Source organism: Lampris incognitus, chromosome 21 (assembly GCF_029633865.1).
Source record: "Lampris incognitus isolate fLamInc1 chromosome 21, fLamInc1.hap2, whole genome shotgun sequence".
Lineage (NCBI taxonomy): Eukaryota > Metazoa > Chordata > Actinopteri > Lampriformes > Lampridae > Lampris > Lampris incognitus.
Genome location: NC_079231.1, coordinates 741,390 through 762,863, shown reverse-complemented (window position 1 = coordinate 762,863; position 21,474 = coordinate 741,390). Strand labels below are relative to the sequence as shown.

Sequence of the window (21,474 nt, the reverse complement as noted above, 5' to 3'; positions counted from 1 at the left end):
GACCATTTATAACAGCTGGGCCACAACACCTTCCGGCATATGTAGACTGGCTGTTTTTCCAATAATCTTCCTGACCTTCTGGACATGGGAACAGGTCGCAAAGCCTTACCTGATATGTGGCAGTGGTGGCTACTGGATGGGTCCAATTAACCCACGAGTTGTACCACCCCCTTTTCCCGCCTGGGCGCTGACTGCACCTGAACTCTTCCCCCCTTTTCACTTCATCTCTTTTGGCTCTTAGAAGGGACTGATCCAGGGCCCACAACCCTAAACAAAGGCATACCATCATAGTCATTATCCCCATTATAAACCTTGTTCCCCTTGTCTGCATGACTGTCATTCGTAGTTATATCTGTTAATACGTTGGTCTGTGTAGTCGTCCGTCCCTCGGTTCTCTGTCTACGTCTACTTCTGGCCGGGAATTGTGATCGTCCGGCTAGTTCATCTATGACCTAGGGGAGAGGTTACCAGCACTTTCACCCTGACTTCTGCTAACAGTGTCAGCTTCGGGGAGGGTCGGTGAACCTTCGAGTCCACCCGAAGAGGTGGACGTTTCTTGTAGATCGTCCTGTATGTCTTGCAGGTGTAGCGCGTGTCCTAATCAGGTTTATGTGCATGGCGTTCCTGCTCCAAGGCCGTCCTAATGAGGTGGGTGCACATAGTGTTTCTACTCCAAGGCCGTCTCTATCAGGCCGGCGTACAATGTTCCTACTCTCAGGCCCAGCTCCTTTAGTCCCCCTGTTGAGGTGATTTATCACCTCACATAATATTTAAAGTGTGGTGTGTGGGTATCTATATCAGTATTCGGTCATTGGTTCCACCCCAGGGTGGGATGTTGTCCCCCAGGCATCCTTGCAAGGCACCGCTGTGGCTTCCTCAGTGACCTGCGAGGCCTATGAGTAGCGTGTGGGTACATAGGTGCTAAATACAAGCAGCAAGCATTTCTTCATTGCACACAGCAGAGATGTAGTATATAAGTAATACAAAGTGTAGTTAACTGAGGGAGGCTAGGCCGTTTCTACAAGCATAGAGACATAAATGCAGAATGCATGCTTTATGGATCCTCTTTCAGACAGGGCTGTCCAGGGGGCTGTCTGGGTCATCCGAATCCAACTCGCTGAGGTCCGGTCCCTCTAGGCCCCCTTCGTCTCGTGGGGGATGGCCCATACCGAGCATTCCAGAATGGTAACTGTTGAGAGAGTGGTTATCCTCCCTAAAAGACCCTGTCTCACCTTTTAACAGGCTCTCTCCGTCTGGATTGAGAGGCCTGAGCAATTCTACTTCTTTCATCTGGTAGGGCAGGGGGAGGGATGTTATACTAGATTTCATGTGTTTGTCCATGCATCGAATGCATAAGGCCTCGTACATAGGTATACAGAAACAAATTCCAATAATCAATACTATTATTAAGACCATTATGGGCCCGACTAAGGAGGACAGCCAGTTCCCCATTTGCCGAACCATTTTGACATCCAGTTTCCAAATGGGTCATTTACCCCTGAATGTTCCTGGAGCTCGTCTGAGAGCATCTTTAGACCTGTCAATGCCCTGGTAAGTGTGCCATCAGGCGCGGTGTTATTTGGGATAAAAGTACAACACTGAGAGCCGAACATTGCACACACAGCTCCCGAATGTCGGGTGCTGCCCCGTCATTCCACAGAGGTATATGTCATAACCTCTCCATGCCTGGGGATTCCCCCCACAGTTAATTACATCGCATAGGTCGAATTGGAAAGTGTAGCTTTTCCCTGTAGTATAATTTAGTTCTATTCCCCCGTAAATTGATAAACATTTGTCTCTGAGAGCTGTGTTGACTGCTCTTTTAGTTATGTGGTGGTGTAATTGGGTCAGGTTGGTATCGTTAGCGATATCAGTTAGTGGGGTTCCAGGTCTCTTAATATGAATTGACTCTAGGTTAGATCGTTCTCGTGAGGCCTGAGCCATTTTCCACCACAACAGTGGTCCTGCTATCATCAGTGAGAGACACCATAGGGTGATCAGTCCTTGGAGTCTGTCACATCCGAGTAGCCTAAATGGATTTCCTGTCTCATGTCTAGGTCTCGTCGGGGTTGTCATAGTCACTGTCAAGGTCCTTCAGGTTTTTTCTAATGTCAGTCAGTGTCCGCTCGGTCGGAGCGTCTGTCTTGCAGCACTGAGTCTTCTGCCACCAGTTGCTTAGTCTGTCTGTTTGCAACCAGACTTTCAGGGAGTAGTCTGTAGCTCGGGCCACTTGGAATGGTCGGAGTCAAGGTGGTTCACTCCAATTTCTTCGGTGTTGTTTCCTCAACACCCATTCCCCTATTTCTACCGGTGGTGGGACAACGTCGTCTGAATCATGCAGAAGGGCTTCCTGTACCTGTGAGGACAAACACTTCACCGCTATGTTAAGCATTGTTACATAATCACCAATCTGTTCTCTTTGTCCTATAAGAGTGTGTCCGTCTGTGGTAGGGCAAGTGGTGAATGGACATGGCATTTTTCTACCCGTTAGCACCTCATGAGGGGTTAACCCATGTGCTGCATTTGGTTGGGATCTCATGTTGAACAGTACCAATGGTATGGCGTCTAGCCATTTCAGGCTTAGTTCGCTACATAATTTCCCCAATTGTTCCTTGATTGTCCTATTTGCTCTTTCCACCAGTCCCTGGGAGGCAGGGTGATAGACTGAGCCGTATTTGTGTTTGATCCCAAACATTTCCTCAACCTTCTGAAGGTCCTCACCTGTGAAGTGGGCACCATTATCTGATCTGATGGTTCTTGGCAACCCATATCTGGGCATGAGTTCTTTAACCAGCCATTTAATCACTTCCTGTGCTGTTTCCTTCTGAATCACTTGTATTATCCTCACTCTTACTGTCTCCATTTTGTACAACTTTCTTTTTCCTAGTCTTAGCTTTAGTTGCTGCTTCTGGCTTTATCTTCTTTCCACTCTTCGTCCCCTCTATTCCTACTGTCTGGTTTTTGCATTACGTTCTCGTTCCCTTCCTCTAACTCTTCAGTGTGTCTTTCTAAGCTACTAGCATACGACATTCCTCTTCTCTCTTGTTCTTGGGCGGCCATTCCCCACAGCTCTATCATTCCTTTTTTTTTTCTACTCTATCTCGTTCATGTGTTTGCTTATCAGCGCGAGTTTCTGCTCCAGGTCTGCTTGAGTGACGGAAGTGTCTTCTGCGTTGTCTGGGGCGATGCTTAGACCTATGACCCCGCTTTTAGCAGTCATTAGAGGGGCCTGTATATCTTGTCCCCTAGTTTGGGCCCCCTTTTTCTGCTTCTTCCTCCTCTAACTTTGGTTGCTTTATCCTGCTCTTTTCTGCTTTTCTGCTTTGTTTCTGGCTGAGTTGGTTTCGGCATTCTCGGCATAGTCTGTAACATTTTGAAAAACCAGAGGGCCATGTTGGCCTGTCTGTCTGCCTCTCGTTCTGCTTTTCCTATCTGTGATTTCTTTGTTAGACATCCCGTCTGTCCAACTTTTTTTCCGCCTTAGCCGCTTTAACACGGGCTTGTGCCTCATATTGTTCTAGTAGCTGGGTGGTGGATCAGTCCACGCCCCTAGCAGGCCTTCTTCCTGCATTTCATGTGCCCAAATCACTAATTAATTTTTCTTTGCCAATGTCTTTCTTTCTCCGGGCAGAGTCCTGTATACTCTTAACATTAGGGCTTTGTGCAGGACCCTGCCTAATGTGTAATGGGGTAGTTTTTGCCAGCCATCTATCACTGCTGTAATTTTATCAGACATTTTCAAGACACACTTTGTCCACATACACTGACGCGCCAACCAAGTGGACTCCAGGTCCGGGGGAGGGTGGGGAACTCAGCCACGGAAGAGGTTGGGGCCCCGTCGGGTCACCCAATGTCAACTGCCGGTATTTTGATCACCTTGAGCGAGAACGATACAGCAGGCTTCTACCCACACGGGGCGGCTGTACCTTCACTTCAAATCTCGCTCAGGTATCACTCCCCGAGTGTCCCCTTTTACTCTGGAGGCGCTATACAGTGTTCTAGGTCCCTGACCTTATCTCTTGTCCCTTATATTCTTCTAGGCCTTCCCCATTTGACAAGCAAACACACTGGTTTCGGAGCCTGGTCTGTGTTTAAAACTTCCACACAGGCAAAAAAAAAAAAAAAAGTCTCGTAAACCAGGAAACCACCCCACAGTTTGTGAAAAACAACAAATCTTTCCCTGTGTCCTTATTCTTTCTCTTACTTATTTCTTCCTAAATTTGTGACGACTCTCCGTTTTTACAGGAAAGAAAAAAAAGATGGTCCCAGACTCGTACTTTTAATTACGTCTTATTTTGTCCAAATGGTTTTGCTGTACTAAACTAGGACACTTATTTTCTTTCCCTCGTGGTGTTTCTCTGTGTGTTTTAAACATTACATGTGAAACACATTCATTGCATGGTATGCCACAATACAATTATATTTTCTCATACTTTTTAGTAGGGACTTTTCTCCTCCATCTTCCCCTCTCCATCCAATCTGCAAACGGACCGGGGTCTGGCAGAATTATTATAGAAAAGGTATTCTGCTTACCTTAGTTACAGAGCTCCTGCGATTTGGATGGAGAGTTGGCGATGGTTGGCTGTAGTCCCAGAGTGTGTCGAATTGTCCGTTATCTATCTTAGCTCTGGCTCCTGTGTCTGGTCTAGGGTTGGATGTGCTTGGTATGGGTGCGGTTTCTATCTGGAATTTGCCGTCCGTAACGTTCAGTACGGGGTATAGCCCTGCTCTTGGCGGTCCCTGAGGTGCAGTAGGTTGGACGTTGGCGTCGTAAGGTGGGGGATCAGTTTTTTAGGTAGACTATCTTCCTTCTGTTTTTTCCCCTCTGATTCTTTCATGCAATGGCTTATCCCCTGCCACATGATGGCATAGTTGTACCATCTTAATCTATCTTCCTCAGCCTTTCTCATGGCTTTGTTCCATTTACGTTGCGACATTAGACGGCACGTTTGTCTTTGTTTACCGGCTTCTTCCCCACTCTCCTTGCACTTCTTTTCCTGTTTCCACAGTATTTTACCCAGTGGTACCGCGTCTTCTAATTTTCCTTCCTCCTGTTTTATGACTTCTTCTATCTTTGTCTGAACCTCGGCTTTCACTCTCTCTTTTTCTTTTCCACTATTGTTTTTTCTTGCATTTATTATTATCTTCGTCAATACTTCTATTTGTTCCTGAAGTGATTTCCACTTCGGTTTTTCCGCCTCCTTTTCTTTCCTATCTTCCATTTTCTCGTTATGACTTATAGCCCTTCTAGGCTTCCTAGTTTTTTTCTTTGGGGGTCCTCACTTCCCCGGGAGCGTTATCTCAGCCTTATCCTCACTCCCTCGTCAGGGGGTGAGTGGGTTTGCCACAACCTAGGAACTAACGGGGGACTCTAACCCCTCTCTTTTTTTTTTAATCACTGGGGAACCTAACCCCTTTTTCCTTTTTTTCTTTTTTATTCCCACGGGGACTCTAACCCATCTTTTTTTCTCTTTTTCTTGGTCTGCCCACTTCCCCTCCTTATGAGCTCATATCATTTTGGCATTTTGGTCAATATGCAGAGTTCGATAAAACAGGTTCTGTTTACCTTTTTATTGTAGGTCGACCTTGAGCTCTCGGAAAGTCAGCAGGCGGCCGTGGTGTCCAATTCTAGATTTTTCTTAACATCCCGGACGAAGCCCTCATAAATTGTCGAGGTATCATTTGCTATCCCCTCATCTGAGTCCGTTAATGTGAAGAAAAGACAGTCGAGACGTTTCTGGAGATAATTCTGCGGTTTATTATTTTGACAGATATCTGGAGACACAAACAGCCAATCCTCCCTATGTGTCTGTCTTTCTTTGTGTGTGAGCTTCTTTATGTGCTAAACCTCCCTTGTTCATGCGTCACAGATGGCCTTGAGTTTTCTTACCGACTTGTTTTACTTCTCTACAATATCCCTTCTGTCTCATAACCCCCCCTCTCTGTTAGCTATCCCCCTTTTGGGTAGGGAGAGTTCATCCTGTTTTGACATGTCGTGTCTACCTCGAGGGTCTCTCTGTTCCAGACTTCTTACCTCCTCTCACTGACAAGCATTCCTATCTACTTAGTAATACATGTAGCAAGTAATATAATTCACATAATGACATTTAGTTAACTCACCGTCGTTTGATATACACTCACTGGCCACTTTATTAGGTACACCTTGCTAGTACCGGGTTGGACCCCCTTTTGCCTTCAGAACTGCCTTAATCCTTCATGGCATAGATTGAACAAGGTACTGGAAACATTCCTCAGAGAGTTTGGTCCATATTGACATGATAGCATCACGCAGTTGCTGCAGATTTGTCGGCTGCACATCCATGATGCGAATCTCCCGGTCCACCACATCCCAAAGGTGCTCTATACGATTGAGATCTGGTGACTGTGGAGGCCATTTGAGTACAGTGAACTCATTGTCATGTTCAAGAAACCAGTCTGAGATGATTCGAGCTTTATGACATGGCGCGTTATCCTGCTGGAAGTAGCCATCAGAAGATGGGAACACTGTGGTCATAAAGGGATGGACATGGTCAGCAACAATACTCAGGTAGGCTGTGGCGTTGACACGATGCTCAATTGGTACTAAGGGGCCCAAAGTGTGCCAAGAAAATATCCCCCACACCATTACACCACCACCACCAGCCTGAACCGTTGATACAAGGCAGGATGGATCCATGCTTTCATGTTGTTGACGCCAAATTCTGACCCTACCATCCGAATGTCACAGCAGAAATCGAGACTCATCAGACCAGTCAACGTTTTTCCAATCTTCTATTGTCCAATTTTGGTGAGCCTGTGTGAATTGTAGCCTCAGTTTCCTGTTCTTAGCTGACAGGAGTGGCACCCGGTGTGGTCTTCTGCTGCTGTAGCCCATCTGCCTCAAGGTTTGACATGTTGTGCGTTCAGAGATGCTCTTCTGCATACCTCGGTTGTAATGAGTGGTTATTTGAGTTACTGTTGCCTTTCTGTCAGCTCGAACCAGTCTGGCCATTCTCCTCTGACCTCTGGCATCAACAAGGCATTTTCGCCCACAGAACTGCCGCTCACTGGATATTTTCTCTTTTTCGGACCATTCTCTGTAAACCCTAGAGATGGTTGTGCGTGAAAATCCCAGTAGATCAGCAGTTTCTGAAATACTCAGACCAGCCCGTCTGGCACCAACAACCGTGCCACGTTCAAAGTCACTTAAATCACCTTTCTTCCCCATTCTGATGCTCGGTTTGAACTGCAGCAGATTGTCTTGACCATGTCTACATGCCTAAATGCATTGAGTTGCTGCCATGTGATTGGCTGATTAGAAATTTGCGTTAACGAGCAGTTGGACAGGTGTGCCTAATAAAGTGGCCGGTGAGTGTTTATGGTTTATGGTTCCAATAATATTTTAAGTACTACACTACTTTAAAAGTTATTTTTATTTGCTGTTACCTGTCTCTGTGTTAGCTATTTCTACACCACTGGTAATACCAGGAAAATGGCAGCTGGGAGACGTCACAATCAACAAACATACATAACTGTCAAAGACCGATTGTTATGACTTACGTTACATTTTTACATGTTCAAATGTTCTGTTCATATTGGGATGTGTTGTTTGTTTGGGGGTTTGACACGGACTAAGTAGAAAACTGTTTACTGACTAACTGACCTTTGGACCATGACTTAGACTAACATCGCCAGTTGTGACCTTGGGGGGTGGGGGGGGGATCATTGTGTTGTTGTTCTGTTCTGTTGTTAAATAAATGACCATTCCCAGGTCCATGCGGTGTATAGGGCATGGGGATTGCCATAAAAACTGAGATCTCTGCCTCACGACACCTCATTCCACGCTAGCTCACCATGATACTTTATAATTACATACTTTGATTCCATAACTTTAATTACATATTACTGTTCTACATAACTTAACTGGTTCTACATACAAGTCATACATAGTTAAACTAGTTCCACAGTGTAACCTAAATTAATCCTACATATATAATATAATCCTACATTCTTTAACTAGTCCTGCATGTCCTGCATAGTTGATTGTAGTAACCCAGTTCAGACTTCAAATATTCAGCTCCAGGAGGATGTGTTGAGGAAACTCAATTTGCTTTGGGAAGATTTCACTTTTTTTCATGAATATCTCCACAATGATTCGAAGATACATCCTAGGATGCACAGGGACACATCATCAGTGATGTTTCCTGAGATCCTCTGGTGTTTCGGGTCTTTCAACATCATACACCCTCACTCAGGCGACCCAACCAGGGTTGATCAGGCCCTGACTTGTGTCCCAGCAGCATTCACCCACAGAGCACTCCTTCTGATCCAAAGCCATCTGGAGGCTCTCTCCGCAGCCTCTATGGAAGACTTGATGTCTTTCCTTTTTGCAGCCCCAGTAATGCCAAGTACACCCCACTTCAATGGGCTCACAACGTGCCTTACAGCCTCTCCCAGGGCTCGAAATTAACGATGTTTAATTTTAATGTTTAATGTTTAATCCTACTGGGACACAAATACGTATATTTTGTCTGGGACAATTCCGGGACAGTGAAAAAAAATGTCAAAGTAAACTTCGAAATCGGTGTTATTTGCAAAGTCATTACTTATGAGTATCTAGACGTTACTTTGTCGTTTGGATAATTTAATAAAAACTTGTGAACGGCGAAACTACAGAAGGCTTACGTTCTTGCAGCACCTCACGATAGGGCGGTCAACCGCCTGCTCGTGCAAATCATAGAATGCATCTACGTCATCCACCCTGCCAGTGGCTGCTGCCTGACTCACACCAATGCAGCATTCATAGAGCCAGAGCGATAGACCATCATCAACGTTCATAGAGCCAGAGCGATAGACCATCATCAACATTCATAGAGCCAGAGCGATAGACCATCATCAACGTTCATAGAGCCAGAGCGATAGACCATCATCAACGTTCATAGAGCCAGAGCGATAGACCATCATCAACGTTCATAGAGCCAGAGCGATAGACCATCATCAACGTTCATAGAGCCAGAGCGATAGACCATCATCAACATTCATAGAGCCAGAGCGATAGACCATCATCAACATTCATAGAGCCAGAGCGATAGACCATCATCAACGTTCATAGAGCCAGAGCGATAGACCATCATCAACGACAGTTAAACGAAGAAGAAGAAAGAAATGCTGAGGTGGTTGAATAAACAGCCCCCTGATGCAAGCCCCAATACTGCCGACTCCCGAAACAAAGACATCCCAAGTCCTGCTCATCATTCATCGTCTTCCCCTGTGGTAAGTTAGTAGTCTTAACTGTCAATGTTAGCTAGTGCTCAGCGATAGCTAACGCTAGCAACTGAATTATGCCTTACAATGCATAGCAGCTACAAACGTCCTAAAATGCAGCCTCATGTTCCTTTGATGTTTGCGAAAATTATGTGAAATAGAGTTGATCAGAATAAGAGGTGTAGCCTATACTATCAATTTTGTATTTTCTTTGTTCAGTCAGTCAGTCAGTCAGTCAGTCAGTGACTAGGCTAGAATCTTTAGCTGCAAAAACGTAAGGCATGGTAGCTAATGATTATTTTTTTAGTCCATGAGCCAAAGGGTTTTTTTTTTGTCAAGAACGTCAGTCAGATCGGGTGCCGATTAGAAAGGGGGGTCACAAGGTAATTTTAGTTTGTCAATCAGCTCTGGTATGAGAATAATGTGTCAATTTAAGAGAGAGTAATGTTGCAGTTATTGTAGTTTTTGTGTCTAGCTAATCGCCCATTAGATTTTGCACGCCAAAGCAAGGCTACAATTGAATGTGCATGTCTGCATTTTTTTGGATCAGGGCTCCCCCAACAGGCCGAAAAAAATACATGTATTTCTGTTGAAACCAAAGACTAAAATAATGCTGTAGAAAAATATCAAGATGACTTAAGTTTATAATGCTCATGTACAAATGTTGCATTTCACCACTTTTGTAATAACATTGCTTCTACAACTGATAATGTTTTTGTCTTCTACATCTATATTAAAGCAAAAGAGGGGTCTGGCTCAAAGACATCATCGGGGCTTTAAGACAAAGTTTTATACAACATTATACCATACTATGTTATGTAATGTTATATTATATTATTATATCATGAACATATGTTTTGTCTTAAAAACTAAATTCAGGAGCTGCAAGTGTCCAAGGACGGAGGAGGCTATGAGGCGAAGAGGAAGTGGCTTCCTGAATGGAGGCAACAATACCCCTTTGCCGAGTTTGATCCAGCTGCCCAAATTATGTACTGCTCAACATGCAGATCCTTCCCAGCAAAGGCCAAAGACAGTTCTTTGTTCATCGGTGTAGGAGGCGACAAAATACGTGTGAGAACACTAAAAATGCACCTCCTTACATCTGCTCACAATGATTGTGAGAAGGCTGTCAGAGTACGAGAGAATCCTGAGAAAGCACCTCTGCTAAGCTGTCTTCTAAGAATGGATCAGGATGTTAAAGAGATGTTAATTAAGCTATTTAATGTAGCATATTATGTTGCAAAGTAAGAGGAACCCTTTACAAAATTTCCCCAATTAGTGGATCTGCGTTTCAAGAATGGCCTTAACTTGGGAAACACTTACAAAAATGACCACGCTTCTCAGACATTCATAGACAACATAGCTAAAACCATGAACAAGTCTTTGGAAGAGAAGATAAAGGCTGCAAGATTTTTTTCTATAATGTCTGACTCTTCTGTTGACCGATCAGTGCAAGACCAGGAGATAATTTATGTAACATATATTGAAAATGGTCTACCTATCAACATCATGTTGACTATGGTGGCATTGCAGCATGCTAACAGCCAGGGCATCCTAGACGCCATAATGTCTGGACTTCACCAAGCTGGGCTTTCGGAAAATGCCCTAAAGGTAAAGTTGGTTGGGTTCGGATGTGATGGGGCCTCTGTGATGATCGGGCAAAGAAATGGAGTGTCTGCCAGGCTGAAAGAGATGTTTGGATCGCTGGTGACCATCTGGTGTGTGGCTCATCATCTTGAGCTGACCGCATTAGACAGCATGAAATCTTTTCCAATTCTCACAGAACTGAAGCAAATTATCAACGGAATCTACAAACACTACCATACATCAGCCAAAGCTAGCCGTAAGCTCAAGACTGTGGCAGAAGCCCTCAACATAGATCTGGTCAAACCAAGGACTATCGATGGTACACGGTGGCTTCCGCACACACTCCATGGCTTGTCAGCCCTTATCAGGAACTACCAAACCATCCTCTTCCATTTGGAGAGCCACGCAAGTGACATGCATGATAGAGAAGCAAGTGACATCATGAAGGGGCGGGACAGCCACACTGTGAAAGGACTTAAGCAATTCAAGACAGTCATTTTTGTTCATCTTCTTCTCGACATTCTCAGTGAGCTGAAAAACCTGAGCCTTCTCTTTCAGAGGGATGGGCTGACACCACAGGTGGTGTCAGATGGACTGCAGAAGATGACCCTGGCTCTTGTAGCCATGAAGGTAAACACAATTAATAGTTGGTAAATAAACTCCCTAGAGAGAATTTTGTATGCTACAGTGTATGTTTAGTGATTGTGACAGTGAAAGATTTTTTTTTCTTTTATTGTGTATTTCAGACAGTCCCAGGCCAGCATCTGAAGCAGTTCCTGGATGAAGTGGGGCCCTTTCCTGGAAACACCTACTCTGGTGTACAGCTCAACAGGAAACAAGTGGATGATGACACCCTCCACAAAGTGAAAGAAAAACTTATTGATGGCTTCTGTGACTACGTCACCACACGGTTTGGCAGCCATGATGATGGTGTCTTTAAAGCTGCTGCCACCATGTTTGACCTTAGCAACTGGCCAGAGGACATCACTGACCTGGCTACCTTTGGCCTGACTGATCTTGAGACTTTTGTCACTCACTTTAAGGGAATTCTTGAAGCATGTGAGGACTTAAGATCACTTCAGGAAGCGAAACAGGAGTGGCTTGACCTTAAGGTACTAGTGCATCGACACTTCAGGCATCTTCAGTCTCAGGTGTTATGGCAGAGACTTTTGCAAGGTGCCATAGGGAGGCCTGAACAGTTTCCCCACATGCAGTTGATTATAGAGATACTGCTTGTGTTCCTGATGTCAACATCATGCTGTGAGCGAGGCTTCTCCTGCATGAAAAGGATTAAGTCTGACTGGAGAGGATCACTCTCTATCAAAATGCTAAATTCCCTCCTTTGCATATCACTGCATGGCCCTGAGGTTGAGGACTATAATGCAGAGCAGGCAGTGGAGAAGTGGTGGCAAAGTGGCCAGAGAACATGCCGACCCATGTTTAACGACAGAGAGTAAATGTGAAGGGGGGAGATCTGGTGGGGTGGGTGAATGAGTGAGAGCAAGATGATTGACATTCATAAATGATGATAGAAGACAAAATGATATTCCTATAGTACTACTGATTGTGATGATAACTTGTAATTACAACTGAAAACAGACACATTTATTAAACTGTATTATGGAACTTCTGTTTTTGGATTATCATTCATACCACTTTGATTGCCAGATAGAGGGTTCCAAATATTGATTTGAAAAATAAAAATTAGAATTCTTTAATGTTGACATAATGATAAATTAGTCTGGATATATAGAAACATGTCTTAAAACAACTCTCTTCCCTTCTACTCTAGGAGAGGCAACAGATATGTTTAATAAAAGAATGAGTATTTTAAACTTATATGGTGGACCAGAGTCCATGGTGTGATGATTAAGTGACAAAAAAATATCAAATTATATGTATTCTGCATAATTGGGGGGGCGACGACAAGAATTAAAATTTGGGACACTGTTGGTTATATCCGGGACAATACAAAGTAGAATTCGGGACAGTTGTGGGACACTGAGGAAAAAAGTTAATTTCGAGCCCTGGCCTCTCCTCCGGCACCAGTGTTAGTTTTCACACCATTTTTTGATTTAGTCTTAGTCTTAGACTTTTGACGAAAATATCCATTAAATTCAGATTTTAGTCAAGTCATATCAATTAATTTTAGTCAAATTATCACTGACTAAAATAGCATATACAGTGCATCTGGAAAGTATTCACACCCCTTCACTTTCCCCACATTTTGTTATGTTACAGCCTTATTCCAAAATATATTAAATTCCTTTTTTTTCTCATCAATCTACACACAATACTCCATAATGACAAAATGAAAAAGGTTTTGTAGAATTTTTTGCAAATTTATTAAAAATAAAAAACTGAAATATTGCATGTACATAAGTACTTTGCTATGACACTCAAAATTGAGCCCAGGTTCATCCTGGTTCCACTGATCATCCTTGAGATGTTTCTACATCTTGATTGGACTCCACCTGTAGCAAATTCAATTGATTGGACATGATTTGGAAAGGCACACACCTGTCTATATAAGGTCCCAATGTTGACAGTGCATGTCAGAGCAGAAACCAAATCATGAATTCAAAGGAATTGTCTATGGACCTCCGAGACAGGATTGTATCAAAGCACAGATCTGGGGAAGGGTACAAAATAAATTCTACAGCTTTGAAGGTCCCGAATAGCACAGTGGTCTCCATCATTCGTAAATGGAAGAAGTTTGGATCCACCAGGACTCTTCCTAGAGTTGGCCGCCCAGCCAAACTGAGCAATCGGGGGAGAAGGGCCTTGGTCAGGGAGGTGACCAAGAACCCGATGGTCACCCTGACAGAGCTCCAGCGTTCCTCTGTGGAGATGGGAGAACCTTCCAGAAGGACAACCATCTCTGCAGCACTCCACCAATCAGGCCTTTATGGTAGAGTGGCCAGACGGAAGCCTCTGCTCAGTAAAAGGCACATGACAGCCCGCCTGGAGTTTGCCAGAAAGCATCTAAAGGACTTTCAGACCATGAGAAACAAGATTCTCTGGTCTGATGAAACCAAGATTGAACTCTTTGGCCTGAATGCCAAACGTCATGTTTGGAGGAAACCAGGCACCTCTCATCACCTTGCTAATACCATCCCTACAGTGAAGCATGGTGGTGGCAGCATCATGCTGTGGGGATGTTTTTCAGTGGCAGGAACTGGGAAACTAGTCAGGATCGAGGGAAAGATGAATGGAGCAAAGTACAGAGAGATCCTTGATGAAAACCTGCTCCAGAGCACTCAGGACCTCAGACTGGGGCGAAGGTTTACCTTTCAACATGAAAACGACCCTAAGCATACAACCAAGACAACAAAGGAGTGGCTTCGGGACAAGTCTGTGAACGTCCTTGAGTGGCCCAGCCAGAGCCCAGACTTAAACCCCATTGAACATCTCGGGAAAGACCTGAAAATAGCTGTGCAGCGACGCTCCCCATTTAACCTTACAGAGCTCGAGAGGATCTGCAGAGAAGAATGAGAGAAATACCCCAAATATAGGTGTGCCAAGCTTATAGCTTCATACCCAAGAAGACCTGAGGCTGTAATCGCTGCCAAGGGTGCCTCAACTAAGTAGTGAGTAAAGGGTGTGAATACTTGTGTGCATGCAATATTTCAGTTTTTTATTTTTAATAAATTTGCAAACATTTCTACAAAACCTTTTTCGCTTTGTCATTATGGAGTATTGTGTGTAGATTGATGAGAAAAAAAGGAATTTAATCCATTTTGGAATAAGGCTGTAACATAACAAAATGTGGGGAAAGTGAAGGGGTGTGAATACTTTCTGGATGCACTGTACATTTAGTCGACGAAAATAACAACATTTTAGTCAACTGTGGCGGACACTAGGGCTATGCTTCTCACCCAGCAGGACTGTGAGCTGGGGGCATGGTTTACGTTCCCGGGCTCTCTGGTGCAGGGTTGTTCCTGCTGTAGTTTTTGGTTTTTGGAGTTGAGGAATAAACATCAAACTTGCCTTCGTCTGCTGTGTTTTTCCTCATCCTGCCACATTGGTGACCCCGAATTGAACGTGTTTGGAGCAGAAGAAGAGTGAATCCACTTCGGCTACGCCACGCCAACTCTCACAACCGGCCTTTCTCGCCGCGGCTGTGAAGCTCCCAGACTACTGGCAGAGCGACCCGGCTTCGTGGTTCCAGCATGTCAAGGCGCTGTTCCATCTGTGTGGAATCTCCGCGGACGACTCCAGATACTATTTGGTCGTCGCTGCGCTGGACCAGCAGTCCACACGCCGGGCCGTGCAGCTGTTGCGCGCCCCTCCGCAACACGGTAAATACGTCGCCCTCAAACATCTTCTGCTCCGGAGGTACAGCCTATCTGCCGCAGAGAGGGCAGATAGAATCCTTTCTCTATCCGGTTTGGGCGACGGGACGGCTGTGGATCTCATGGACAATATGCTGTCGCTGCTAGGCTCGGACGAAGGTGGGTTCCTTTTCCCGCACGTTTTCCTGCGCCAGCTCCCGTCTCCTGTGCGCGCGGCTTTGGCTAACTCCCCGTGTCTGGCCGCTGGTGACTGCCGAGGTTTGGCTGAGGAGGCCGATCGGGTCCTGCTGGCTACCAGACGGTTCTCTGTGCAGAGTGTGGCATCGGAGCCTCTGCAGCCGACGTCGGAGGACGCAGACACGGCAGTGGTGGCTGGAGTGACTGCCCGGAGACGGCGCGGGAGCGGCCTCTGTTTCTTCCACCAGCGGTTCGGCGGCAAGGCGAGGCGCTGCGTCCCTCCGTGCACGTTTGAAGTGGCGGGAAACTCCAGGGCCAGCGCTCAGTAGCAGCTGTGGGTGCTGGCGGACGTAGTGAGCTGCTCTTCATTAAGGACACGATGTCAGGAAGACGGTTTCTGGTGGACTCAGGCTCGCAAAAAAGCCTACTCCCTCCTGCTAAGACAGACAGGTTGGCCGAAGGCGGCGTCCCACAGTTGAGTGCAGCTAACGGTTCGTCCATTGCGACATTTGGCACAAGGTTGGTGAGTGTTTGTTTCCACGGGCGCCATTTTGAGTGGGACTTTGTAGTCGCCTCCATTATTGTTCCTATTATCGGCGCGGATGTTCTGTGTGCTAATGGTCTGCTGGTTGATGTTGCAAACCGCCGTTTAATTGATGCTGTGTCTTTCGCCACTGTTCCGTGCGAGACAGGGGGAGCCGGGCCGTTAACACACGCTAACTTTTTAGCATTAGGGGATGTTTTTCAGCGTTTGCTGGCGGATTCTCCATCGGTGACTACACCTGCCTTTTCCACCGCGGTTACTAAACATGGGGTAGAACATTTCATTCCCGCTCTGGGACCGCCAGTTTTGGCGCGCGCGCAGCGCCTCGACACAGTAAAATTGGCTACAGCTAAGGAGGAGTTTGCCATCATGGAGCGTCTGGGTATAGTGAGGCGTTCCAACAGCCCGTGGGCCTCGCCGCTTCACATGGTGCCCAAGGCGGATGGGTCGTGGCGGCCTTGCAGCGACTTTAGCCACCTGAACAATGTCACCGCCAATGACCGCTATCCCATCCCACACATACAGGACTTTTCCATACACCTGGCAGGTACCACTATCTTCTCTAAGGTGGACCTGGTGCGCGGCTATCATCAGGTTCCCGTGCGTGCAGAGGACGTGCCCAAGACCGCAGTGATCACCCCGTTTGGGCTTTTTGAGTTCATGCGCATGCCTTTTGGCTTGAAGGGGGCAGCGCAAACCTCTCAGAGGCTGATGGACTCGGTGTTGCGTGACCTTGCTTTTGTGTTCGTTTATCTCGACGACATATTAGTGGTCAGTCCGTCAGCTGAAGAGCACCTGGCGCACCTGAAACAGGTTTTCCGTCATCTGGACGAACACGGCCAAGTGTCAGTTTGGACTGCCAGTGATTGACTTCTAGGGTCACCGCATTTCGCCGCAAGGCGCAGTCCCGTTGCCTTCTAAGGTGCAAGCAGTGACGGAATTTCCCCGCCCGGTCTCTGTTAAGGCATTGCAGGAATTCTTGGGCATGGTGAATTTCTATAACCGTTTCCTCCCTCGCGCTGCCCACCTCCTTCAGCCACTTTACGAAGCCCTGTGGCTTAAGAAGGCTAACGACCCTGTCGACTGGACTCCCGAACGGGTCCAGGCCTTTGACGGAGATAAGTGCGCCCTGGCTAACGCTGCCCTCCTCGCCCATCCCACAACGGACATTTAGCATGTGGCCGGGAAGTCCAACCCTGTTGCTGATTGTCTGTCGCGTGTGCTTGTGTGTCCTGTGCACCTCGGTGTGGATTTCTCCGCTATGGCTGCCGACCAGCCCAGCGACCCGGACGTCTTTGCCCTTAGGTCAATGCGTACTGGCCTGAAGCTAGAGGATGCTGTGATGCAGGAAGGCAGTCCTGCCCTCCTCTGCGATGTCTCCACCGGCCTTCCCTGCCCCGTTGTTCCAGTGGCCTGGCGCCGTCGAGTTTTCGATTCAATTCACTCCCTCTCGCACCCTGGAGTTCGGGCATCGGGAAAGTTGGTCGGTTCCAAGTTCGTCTGGCCTGGTCTCCGCAAGGACGTCAAGGGGTGGGCAGCTGCATGTGTAGCGTGCCAGTACGCTAAGGTCCACCAGCACACTAAATCGCCCCTCGAACCGTTTCCGATCCCGGCCAGACGTTTTGACCACGTGCATGTGGACGTGGTGGGCCCTCTACCTTCTTCACAGGGTTTTACGTACCTGCTCACAATGGTAGATCGGACCACCAGGTGGCCAGAGGCTGTCCCTCTGTCCTCCACAACATCCTCGGATGTTGCACGCGCGTTTCTTTCCTCCTGGGTCGCCCGTTTCGGCACTCCGTCAGATATCACCTCAGACAGGGGCCCCTAGTTCGTGTCAGAGCTCTGGTTGGCACTTGCGCGATCCTTGGGTGTGCAGGTACACCGCACTACCGCGTACCACCCCCAGGCTAACGGCTTGTGTGAACGTTTTCACCGGTCGCTCAAGGCAGCGCTGCGCTCTCGGATGGTAACTGGGTGGATCGTTTACCTTTGGTTTTGCTCGGGTTGCATTCGGCTCCTAAGGAGGACCTCGACGCTTCGCCCGCTGAGCTGGTGCTTGGTCAGCCGCTCCGTGTCCCTGGGGAATTGTTGCCTGGGAGTTCCGCTCCTCGACCCCGTCCGGCCGTTTATCCTTTTTTGTGCGACAGCACGCGGGTTCCAGGCCCCGTTCACCACTGCTTTCTGCGGTCGTTCGTGCCTGCGGAGGTCATGTCGGCTCGTTTTGTTTTTGTACGGCATGATGCTCACCGCTCGCCCCTCCAACCCCCATACGATGGCCCATTTCGGGTTCTTGAGACGGGTCCTAAGGGTTTTGTGCTAGATATGGGTGGGCGTAGGGAGCGTGTCACGCTTGATAGGCTTAAACCGGCGCACAGGGTGGCAGGCGAAGTTGTGTTTCCGGCTCAGGTTCCCCGTCGGGGTCGTCCTCCTTCCAGGACCCCGGCAGTGTCTTCACGGGTTCAGCGTTCTGCTTCTCAGCCAGCTTTGGACTGTATTTCACCTACTGTTTCGGCTGAGGGACAGCGCAGCCGTTATGGCAGGCTGCTTAAGCCTCCAGTGAGACACTAATTTTCTTTCCAGGAATCCCTTCTGGGTGTTCGGGGGGGGGGGGGGGCTGCGTGGCGGACACTAGGGGCTATGCCTCTCACCCAGCAGGACTGTGAGCTGGGGGCATGATTTACGTTCCCGGGCTCTCTGGTGCAGGGTTGTTCCTGCTGTAGTTTTTGGTTTTTGGAGTTGAGGAATAAACATCAAACTTGCCTTCGTCTGCTGTGTTTTTCCTCATCCTGCCACACAACGAAAATTCAATGGTTTGTCAAACTAACAGCTCTGTACCTGTTTGATTGAATTTGAATGATTAATAGCAGTACTCAGTATAGGCCAGGTCACCAAAATCAAATGTTAGGCTATTATTGCACTGTCTCATAGTATGTGTTTCAAAACACTAAACGGTTTTCTACAAGTTCATTTCGTTTTAGAGAAATTGGGTTGGCTCACTTGAATTTTTTAACCCGAGTGATGTCATCCATGCATGGATGACATCACTCTGGGTAAATAATCCAATAAAATTCAAGTGTTCCAACCCAATTTCTCTAAAACGAAATGAACTTGTAGAAAACACTTTACTGTTTTGGAACATATATGAGACAATGTACATAACAACAACATTTGATTTTGGTGAACTTGCCCTTTAAGATTTCCTTTTGTCAAATTTTGAGCACTACTAACATGAGGGTGATCTTATAAAATGATTAAGTTAATTCTTGAGAACAATTTCAAAAGCTTTACATTTATTAATCATTTTAACAAATACAAGACAATGTTATGACACCCCCAGCACACCCCAACCCCACCACACATAGTATACACATTTATTAAATCTTTTCAACAAATCACTGTATGGATAGTTCTGTCATTTCCTTTTGTTCATTTTTCATAAAGGCATTTCGTTCAAGGTGAAGCCTGGCTCGGTTCCACTTCCCTCTGGTTAAGTCACCAGTAATACTAAACACTCTTTCTGCAAAGGCTTGCGATGCGGGCATTGAGAGCAAGTCCAGCGCAAAGGGCTTGAGCACTGCAAACACTTTGCTGCTCTGAGTTTTCCAGAAAGCAATGCCTGTGTCGTCTTCCCAGGTCTCTGTCAGCAAAAAGTAAAAAATGTCCATACTTGAGACTTTTTTCTTCCCAGACCCAGCATCAGATTGGTAGCAGCCATGTCTTCTTCGCCTGCTATGAAGATAGTCTTGACTGTAAACAGGTGTTGCGTGTCTCGCGCCGTTTTCTAGCTCTGCCAATGATGAGCGTGCATTTGCTATTGCTACTTTTGCAATAGTACATGCATGCCTGTGATTGGCTCATATAGGGTACTTGTTTATAATCCAATCTAGTCTATTTCAGAAATATCTGAAGACCGACCGCTGCTGGATGCAGCTGAAAACATGCTTTTGTCTATGTTTAACAAAGCAGATGATTAAAAAAAGGATATCATCTGAGACTCGTCAAAATTCGTCTCGCTGTGCTGTTTTCATTTAGCCATAATTTCATTAATAATAAGATGAAATCAAATAATTTTTAATATTGTCATGATGCAGGGGGTTCATCTACTTGTCGTTATCGTTGACTACATTGAAAAAACCTTCGTCAACGAGCATTTTCGTCATTAATTTCGTTGACGAGATTAACATTGGCCGGCACTGATCCACTAGCTTCTAGTACTTGGACCGCTTTGCTCATTTGCCTCTTCCTTCCAGTCCTCCCATGGCACCGTCAGCTCTAAAAGGAGCACCTGTTTTGAAGAGGCTGATCATAGCACTATGTATGGCCTCAACGAAGATGTCATAACATGGTCTGGGAATGACTCGCAGCTCCCAGTCTGACGCAGAAGTGAGGAGACTAATCTGGGCTGTGACTGAGGCTTCTCACCAGCCCTGAAAAAGGCAATGTTCCTCTGTCCGCGGGTTTGCTTGTTGTTTGCCACGGCTTTGGAGATGGCCTCTGCGACTGGCTTCAGTACCTGGTCATGTCGCCAGTGGTATCGGCCCTCGATAATAATAGATAGCAGATTGTTTGAAATCTGCAAGAGCAAGGCTGATGATGTCATAGTTCACGTCAATCAGTCAATGAAAACTATTTTTATAGCACATTTTGTATATCAAAATGTGATGCATTTCATTTTACATGAGTCATAGTGCACAGCTAAAATAGACATAAAACAAAACCATAATTGGCAAAAGGAGACATAAAAGCAATATAAAATAAAAATGTAGACCTTATTAAAATCTTGAATATAAAAAAATTAGTTATAATTATTATGATCATTAGCACTTAGTAGTATTGATATCAGTAATAGCTATCTTCTTATTGTGTTTGTAGTTAGTCTCGCATAGCCAGGCCTATCGCTCCACTTTGTTTTAGCACTGTGCCAGTGCTGGAGAAAGGTCTGGCTGAACCCATTATCATTCTGGTATAGGGCAAAAAAATGCTCTGGCTCGTTTGTATTTCTTTGAAGTCATCACAATTGTCTTGGGTGGCACTAAGCTCAGGATGCAGCTATGAAAACGGTAACACACAGATACCAGAAGGGAGGAGAAGCCCAGTGGCAGGCTCATATCCACAGCCTTCTACCTGTGAGTCAGACTAGTTTGTAGTGGTTATTCTTATTTTTGGTTATTAAGAATGTGTGTGTTTTTCCAGGTACATCATGGCGGAGCTTCTTCAGACAGAAAAGGTGTATGTGAGAGACCTACAGGAGTGTATCGAGGTAACTGACAGTAATACTGCAGTACACAACATCAGTTATCTTTTCAACACTGTCCTACAAAAAACTTGGTCAAACAATACAATATTTACTGCTGCTACTTTTGGCTGCTCCCATTAGGGGTCGCCACAGCGGATCATCGGTTTCCATTTCTTCCTGTCCTCTGCATCTTCCTCAAACGATATTTTAAAAACATAATATAAAACATCTTCCTCAATCATCAAACAACAGAATATACAGCATAAATCCCATCCACGCCTGTATGTCTGTTATGTTTTCTTTTGTCTTGTCTCACCCCGTTTATTGGAAAGCCACTTTGAGTGTTAGAAAAGCGCCATATAAGTTTGATGTATTATTATAAATACAAT

General features: G+C 46.0%; 1 protein-coding gene across 1 annotated transcript in view; it reads left to right on the top strand.

The window, feature by feature from the left end:
• The window catches only part of kalrnb (kalirin RhoGEF kinase b), a gene marked incomplete at its 5' end in the record, with an annotated part of 412,121 nt that overhangs the window by 209,801 nt on the left and 180,846 nt on the right, over window positions 1-21,474 (top strand). The window contains one exon of the mRNA XM_056301536.1: window positions 21,043-21,109. Coding sequence (XP_056157511.1) covers window positions 21,043-21,109 — 67 coding nt within the window. The remainder of the gene's footprint in view (window positions 1-21,042; window positions 21,110-21,474) is intronic.